The sequence below is a fragment of the Tupaia chinensis genome, unplaced genomic scaffold (genome assembly GCF_000334495.1).
Source record: "Tupaia chinensis unplaced genomic scaffold, TupChi_1.0 Scaffold000286_1, whole genome shotgun sequence".
NCBI lineage: Eukaryota > Metazoa > Chordata > Mammalia > Scandentia > Tupaiidae > Tupaia > Tupaia belangeri.
Genome location: NW_006159770.1, coordinates 834,889 through 842,255, shown reverse-complemented (window position 1 = coordinate 842,255; position 7,367 = coordinate 834,889). Strand labels below are relative to the sequence as shown.

At 53.0% G+C, this 7,367-nt stretch overlaps 1 protein-coding gene and 1 pseudogene across 1 annotated transcript; both read left to right on the top strand.

Moving 5' to 3' along the window:
* Positions 1-892: 892 nt before the first annotated feature.
* On the top strand, positions 893-3,883 carry LOC102473809 (NACHT, LRR and PYD domains-containing protein 9-like). Its single transcript, XM_006150373.3, has 3 exons — positions 893-1,547; positions 1,764-1,934; positions 3,303-3,883. The coding sequence occupies exons 2-3, from the start codon at positions 1,771-1,773 to the stop codon at positions 3,433-3,435; spliced, it is 297 nt and encodes a 98-aa protein (XP_006150435.1). The 5' UTR covers positions 893-1,547; positions 1,764-1,770; the 3' UTR covers positions 3,436-3,883.
* A 2,472-nt stretch (positions 3,884-6,355) lies between these two features.
* LOC102483081 (stathmin-2 pseudogene) lies at positions 6,356-6,844 on the top strand (annotated as a pseudogene).
* Positions 6,845-7,367: the final 523 nt, after the last annotated feature.

Below are 7,367 nucleotides of genomic sequence, written 5' to 3'. Positions count from 1 at the left end.
TGCAGTCCCCAGGTGTGAGCGAGGTGCTGCACTCCCCCAGCTGGAGCCCTGCACATGAGAAACCACAGTGGACAGCTGCCGGGACTCGTGCTGGTACGCGGGCGAGGTGCCGTGTGGGAGTCAGCTGTCCCGTCTGCAGAACCGAGGGCTCTCCGGCGATGAGTGACCTCGGCAACAGGACCCTCCTTCTCCATTCCCGTGCCCTCGGCTCGTGAAAAGTCAAACGCACACACACATCCGGAGTGTGGGTGGAAGGCGCACGTGTGTGTATGTGTCACGGTTTCTCGTCTCTGCACGGGTGACGTACTGGCCCGGGTCATTCTGTGTTGTAGAGCCGGGCCGTGCTGCAGCGTGCTGGGCGTCCCTGGTCCCATCCACAGGCAGCAGTGGCATCCTTCTCTCCAGGGGGACAGATCAAAACTGTGTCCGGGGCCAGCAGGTGGAGCTGTGGTTACATTGCTGGACTCTCACTAGTCGACGGCTTCAGACTGAGCAGCTTAAAACCCACACCGGGTGCATGTGTGTGCCCAAGATCACAAGAGGAGAATGAAGGAGAAGGGATTGTGGCCTGGCTTCCCTGAGGGGGTGGCAAGGCCCCCTCTCTGGTGAGCACACGTGCCCTAAGGCAAAAATCGCTCTTAAAAAAGAAAAGTTGTCTCCAGACCCTGCCATCTGGCCCCTGGAGGGAGCAAGTCATGCCCGTGTGAGGGCCACAGACACACGTGTACACACATACCTGCGTGCACATATCAGACGTACACGAAGGGTCTTCAGAATGGGCCTGGCCCCATAGCACAGTGATTAAGAGTGTGTGCAGGGAGCTGGATCCCACAGGGCTGGCCACAGTTCGAATCCTGGCCCCAGCCCCTTAAAAACACACCAGGCACCTGTGCATGCATGACTAAAATCCTGACGAGATGGGGAAACGGAGGAAAAGGGGGTGCACACCTCCCACGGGGCTGCTCGCTCTCTGACAAGCACACGTGCCTTCTGGCAATGAAAGGCGTTCATGGAAAACGTAAATTACGGAAATCGTTTATGGATTTCAAGGTTTTCTGCATCGAAAGGCACTCTTACCTGCTCTTATGGGTCTGAGCGGGACCTGGTTGAGGCACCCACACGCTACGGCATCAGACTGAAGAGCCATCTAGGGTTTCAGGAGCTCTGCTGCGACCGAAGCAGGAGCATGAGCAGTTCACCGTGACGTTGGGGGGAGGGTGATATTGGTGCCCTGCAAAGAGCGTGTGGGAGAAGAACTTCAAGTGTGAGTTGATTGCGGTGAAAAGTCGTGCAATACAGGACTCGCCTTTTCACTGCACACTTTTCCTGGGCTCCGAGAACCCCTGTGCGTTGTGGTGTGTGCGTGTCTTCCCTAGGCTGGCGGGTTGCTTCCTCGGCCCTGACTGCTGTAAGGACATTTCTGCGGTTCTTACTCACAACGGAAAGCTGAAGACCCTGAAACTCGGGAACAACAGAGTCGGCGACGCTGGCGCCAGGCAGCTGTGCGCGGCCCTGAGGCACCCGGGCTGTGCACTACAGACGCTCGGGTAGGTCCGGCCTGGCTCTCAACAGAAGCCTCCTATTTTAGGAGCAGGGAAGCGGGAGGATTGGCAGGTTGAAGGGCAGTAGGTTTAAAATAAGCCTGTCTGAAACAGTCTGGGTCGAGCTGTCCCTGCAAACGTTCGCTGGGCCTTGGCGCCGCTGGCTCAGGATGCTCTGCGGGCGGGAGCGGAGCGCCGTTCCTGTCCCACGTCTTCTTTAAGGCTGGACATGTGTGAGCTCACGGCGGCCTGCTGTGAAGACCTGGCCTCTGCTCTCACCGTCTGCAAAGCCCTGAGGAGCCTGAACCTGGACTGGATCGCGCTGGACCTGGCCGGGGCGCTGGCGCTGTGCGAGGCTCTGTGCCACCCGGACTGCGCCCTGCAGGTGCTCGGGTGAGCGACCTCGGGGCTGGGGCGCGGAGGGCCAACCTGGGCCCAGAGCGCTGTGCAGCGGGGCCGCCTGCGTGCCCGGGACGTCCGTCGCTCAGGACATGCTCTGGCACTTCCCTTCCATTGCGGAAGTCAAAAATGTGTCCACACACGGTCAGGTGCCCCTGGGGACCGTTAGACGCCATTGGGAAGGGCTCCCGGGGCTCGGAAGCGCTCGCTGAAAGGCAGCCGCTCACATTCTCAGCCGTGTGCTTGCTCCTGGAGCGCCCGGTGCCCCGTCCCTGCCCTCGTCCCTGTCCAGAGGGGCCGACATGGGCAGCCGAGCAGAGCTCTGAACACCTTAGCTCACTGTCCTCACAGTCACCCAGAGGAGACAGCGGTGCCCCGGGGAGGGGCCCTTCTGCATTTAGAATTCACTAAGAGATGGAGAAAGCCGATGGTGACATCAGAGGGATCTGGTGCTGAGGCGTAGCCGGGAGGGGTGGTTCTCCACAGCCTGGGGAAAACGTCTTCAAGAAGAAAGTGTAGTTGGGGCTCAGCGCCGAGGAAGTGAGCTCGCAGGAGTCGGTAAGTCACTGGCCGCCAGGAGAGCAGTATGCCCGAAGTGGGTTTGCGAGACGGGGCACGGGAGGCGCTGTACCCTGCCAGGGTAGAGAACGCCGGGAGCGCGTGTGGGCGCGGTCCTGCCGCCCGTGCCCGGTCTCTGGAAAAGCTGGCATGTGTAAGAGGGACAGGCGGACTGTCCGTAAGTGCTGCGGTGGAGGATGGGTTCGCGCCTTCAACCTGCTGGTGTCCGTATGCCTGAAAAAAGCTCATAAATGTTGTTTAAGCTCGAAAGAGAAACATAAGAAGACACACATGTACCTGGGCATTGTCATATTTACGTAATTTCAACAAGTTTTGACTTGTCTTAATTTCTTTTCTTTTTTTAAAGAGAGATTTTTGCTGCAAGGTGCATGCACCAGCTGCAGGGAGAGAGAGACAGAGACGGAGAGAGCGAAAGTGAGAAGCACTGCAGTCCCTTCTCCACTTTCCTGCCAGGATCTTGGGCACGAATGCACATGCACCTGGCATGATTTTCAAACCACCGGGTCTGGGACTCAAACCGTGGCTGCCATGTGGGAGTTTAGCAACGTTACCACTATGCCACGTGCTGGCCCTGAGTCTTATTTTCTTGACACTTGTTTTATATGGACTTCTGTGCCTTGTAAGTCAGAGGTCAGAGGTCACTGTAATAGGGAAGACTTGTGCTCTCTCCTCAGGTTCAGTGCGATTCTCCCAGTCGTTTCCAGAGACAACGAAGAGAGGCGGGCATTGGGCTACAGAGAGGCAAATAATCGTGTGTAAAGAGCTTTATTTATCTTTTCCCAGCCTGGATAAATATGCATTTGATGAGGAAATTCAGATGCTTCTGACATCTGTGGAGGAGAAGAATCCCCACCTGACCATTTCACACCAACCTTGGATCGAGGAGGAGTACAGGATCAAGGGCATGCTGGTCTGAGCGGAACCCCTGAGCTAGTCTTCGCACAGAGCTTTTCCCCTGGACACGACGGGCCTCTGCTCCTGGCACAGCCTTGCCGTGACTGCACGTCAGGCAGTGGGGGCTGGCCGCACAGACAGGGACTGCGCAGGCAGTGCGCGTGAGGGCCGCACTCCCCTCATCTCTCCACTCCCCTGTCTTTTGAGTTCCCAATGCCACCTTGGAATACTTAGAAGAGCAAACACATTAAGCAAATGCTAAGTATCCTGGGAAACAGGACCGCGTTTTCTTACTGGGGGTCTTGTGGCATAGGGGCTTGGATTTGCAGAAACTGTTACCCTCCGCTAGCTCTGACTTGAAGTGAAGCGAGAGTGTCTGTAGACGTACTGGTATCATTAGATGTAACACCCACCCACACTTCCTATCTCTGTTTTGTCCACATTTATATTTGATAAGCTTTTTTGGCCTAATAAAGAGCATCACAAAATCTCTCTCTTTTAGTATATGTGACTTCAATATATTTTGAAAACATTTGGTCTGATACTGTGTCATAACCAAACATCCCTTGGTTCTGCATTGCATCTATAAGTTATTCAAGCCTTTTGGCCTGAAATCGAATTTTCACTACCATACTATTGCTACACAAATAAAAACAACATAGGAGCTGGATAAGATAAAATCAGATCCAATTATATGGGACTATAAGAGCATTATTCCCAGAGGCGTGTGTGCTCACCAGAGAGAGCGAGCGAGAGCACCCAGTGGGGTGTGCTCACACTCCAGTCTCCCCCCACCCCCGTCTCCTTCCCATCAGGACTGTGGGCCCGCGTGTACGTGTGCCTGATATGTTTCCAAGCCACTGGGGCCGGAACACAGGCGACGGTCAGCCGTACGGGATCCGGCTCCGAGAACACAGCGTCTGACTGCTGCACTGCGGAGCCCGCCAGGAACGTGACCTCCAGTCCCTCTAACAACGAGGGCTGTAGTGCTGGGATTCTTCAATACTTGGGGAGCCTTGGTCATTGTTCGGATTTGGGGAGTGGCAGGTGGGCCCAGTGGCTGAGATGCAGGGATCTACGAGTCACGCTCAGGTGCTCAGTGTCCGCATCCAGGGACGTTCCCAACTGGGAGAATCCAGGTCACACGGAAGGCCATCGCAGGCACAATCCTGAACATCAAATCCTTTCCACTTTTCCTGATCCTGTGTTCAGAATCCAAGTTTTGAAGAACTTGTCAATGAACAGATTCTTAGCCAATCCTGGCCTCGAGCACATCGCCCAGAAACGGAAGCCAGAGGTGAGCAGGGAGAGCCGGGGACACACGGTGCGTCATTAAATCTCCTCAGACGCTCTACAGCCCTGTTTGAAATACCCGCACTGGGATCCTTCAGGTGGTCCGAAATGAAGCATTAACTGGCTGCGTCTGCATCTGTGCTCATACTCGCTGTGAGGAAGAAGAAGCGCAGCTCAGCCAGTGAGCGGATGCGTCCCAGCCTGCACTTCCTCCCGTTTCCCTTCGTAGTCGATACTTCAGTGCAAAGCAGCCGTCATTGGCCCCACACACGTCGTATGAGAACCCCAGGAAGAGAATGAGGTGTGTACACATGAGTCTGATCCTTCAAGGCTCAGGTCTCGGCTTTAGTGGTGTGGTGCGTGCTGTGGTATTTAGAGAAGGTCATTGTTTAGTCCCATAATGCTTTCTCAAAGCTAGATACCAAAGACACCAAAGCAGTTAGTAAATTAGTAATGAAACAACAATAATGTTGCATCCACCAAGGCTGGTCAGACTCACGTGTCATCCTCACAGATCTCAGCCTACTGGGGAGCGCGGGACACACACGCACAACCGTCCCTCACCACGGTAAGCTCCTGGCGTGGTGGAGACCACTGATGAGGAATACCCCCACGGTTTTCACGCTTGAGGTGGCTTTCAAGACTGGGAGTGAGTTGTGATAGGACTGAGCAGATGAGATCAGAGTGAGGCAACGTGGTGGTGAAAAAGTGAACTGTGCTCAGAGGACTAACGGGCAGGTGGCAGGACAGACATGGCAGCGTTAACGGTGGGGAAGGAGGTGTGGAGGGGCAAGTGAATACCTAGTCCTTACTAGGAACTCGGTCACTCTTGGGTTCACCAGAGAATAACTCAGCTGGACAGTCTCTTCCTTGACAATGGAACCCACTTCCCCTGCTGCCAGCTGGTGTCAGAGAAGGCATGGTCTGATTCCTCACTTGGCAGGAGAGTGGAAGAGAGGGAACCCACTCCAACAACCCCTTTTCATAGAGGCATTAACCTACTCATGAGGGTGAAGCACTCAACTGAATACCTCCCAATAATTTTGCATTAGGGATCAAGTTTGTTTTTGTTTTTGTTTTGTTTTGTTTTTGAGAGGTTTTTGCTATAGGGCACATGTGCTTGCCGGAAAGAGAGAGAAAAAGAGAGACAGAAAGCAAGAAATCACCCCCCAGGGGGATGGCCATGCCACAATCCATTCTCCTCTCGGGATCTTGGGCACGCACACACATGCACCTGGTGTGAATTTAAGCCACCGGGTCCAGGACTTGAACCGCGGTCAACTACATGGGAATCAGCGACATAGCCATTACGCTAACTGCTGGTCCCAGGGATCAAGTTTTTAACTCATGAGTTTTGGAGGACACTTTTAGGCCATAGAAGTTAGATTGATTTAACCATTTTATGTTTTATACATGTTTCAGAACACTTCATTGTTTCCCATGAATGTATATGATTATGATCTGTTAATAAAAGAGGGAAAAATGAACTCTTACTAGAATAAAACAGAAATATTTAACATTTTTATTTACATTAGCATAGAACATGAAACACACTGGAGTACAGTTAAAGATGTTCGAGAACTTTTTAAAAGTTGATTTATCCCGGCTAGTCCTGGGGCGGGCGTGGCGCTGGAAACCTACAAGGAGAAATGAAGACGCTGTCTGTGCTGCCCCTGCTCTGCTCTCGCTCCGACCCGGAGCCGCGCAACACTAACATCTATACTTGGATGATGTGCAGTGAAACAGGTCAACACCCCCCGGGGGTGCCTCTGGCCAGGCTTTTGAGCTGAAAGCCACCATCTCCTATCTCAGAAGCCGTGGCTTCTCCAAAGATGAAAGATCTGTCCCTGGAGGAGATCCAGAAAAAACTGGAGGCTGCAGAGGAAAGAAAGTCTCAGGAGGCCCAGGTGCTGAAACGGCTGCAGAGAAGAGGGAGCACGAGCGAGAAGTCCTTCAGAAGGCTTTGGAGGAGGACAACAGCTTCTGCAAGATGGCGGAGGAAAAGCCGATCCCGAAAGTGGAACAAATTAAGGAAAACCGTGAGGCTGATCTAGCTGCTGTGAATGAAGGCCTGCAGGAAAGGGAGAGGCATGCAGAGGTGCAGGCACAAGGCACTCCAGGTCGACCCGTCTGGCTGAGGCGATGGAGGGCGTGGCACGCCCCGATAGTAAATCCCCCTGCCCATATTATAATGGGTCATGTGATACCAGTATGGGAAATGCATGACATGGTTTTAAAAAACTCATTATAAAAAAAACAATTAAAAAAAGGCGGTCTCTTTGCAGAATGTTTTGCTTGATGTTTAAAAAAATACCTTGGATCTTATTTTGTAAATACATTTTTGTTTAAAAAAATACAAGTATTGCATTATGCAAGTTATTTCATCATCTTACATGTCCTGTAACAGGCTTTTGATGTTGTCTGTCCACGCAAATGAATTTGCTAGGTCTGTTCTGGAAGCTCCCCGTGTGTAACGCCATTCCCTGCCCTTTTCATTCCAACAGAACAGTGAGGTCAGCACAGTCCATGGTGCTAGAAACCACCATCGCTTAATGACCAGGATGGCTTTGTAGTCTCGGAGCGTGACTAAGACCGTGCCTAGATCACAGGTCTCGTGACTCCACGTGAACCTCCACATTTGTTCGCTCATAATCTCCTTAC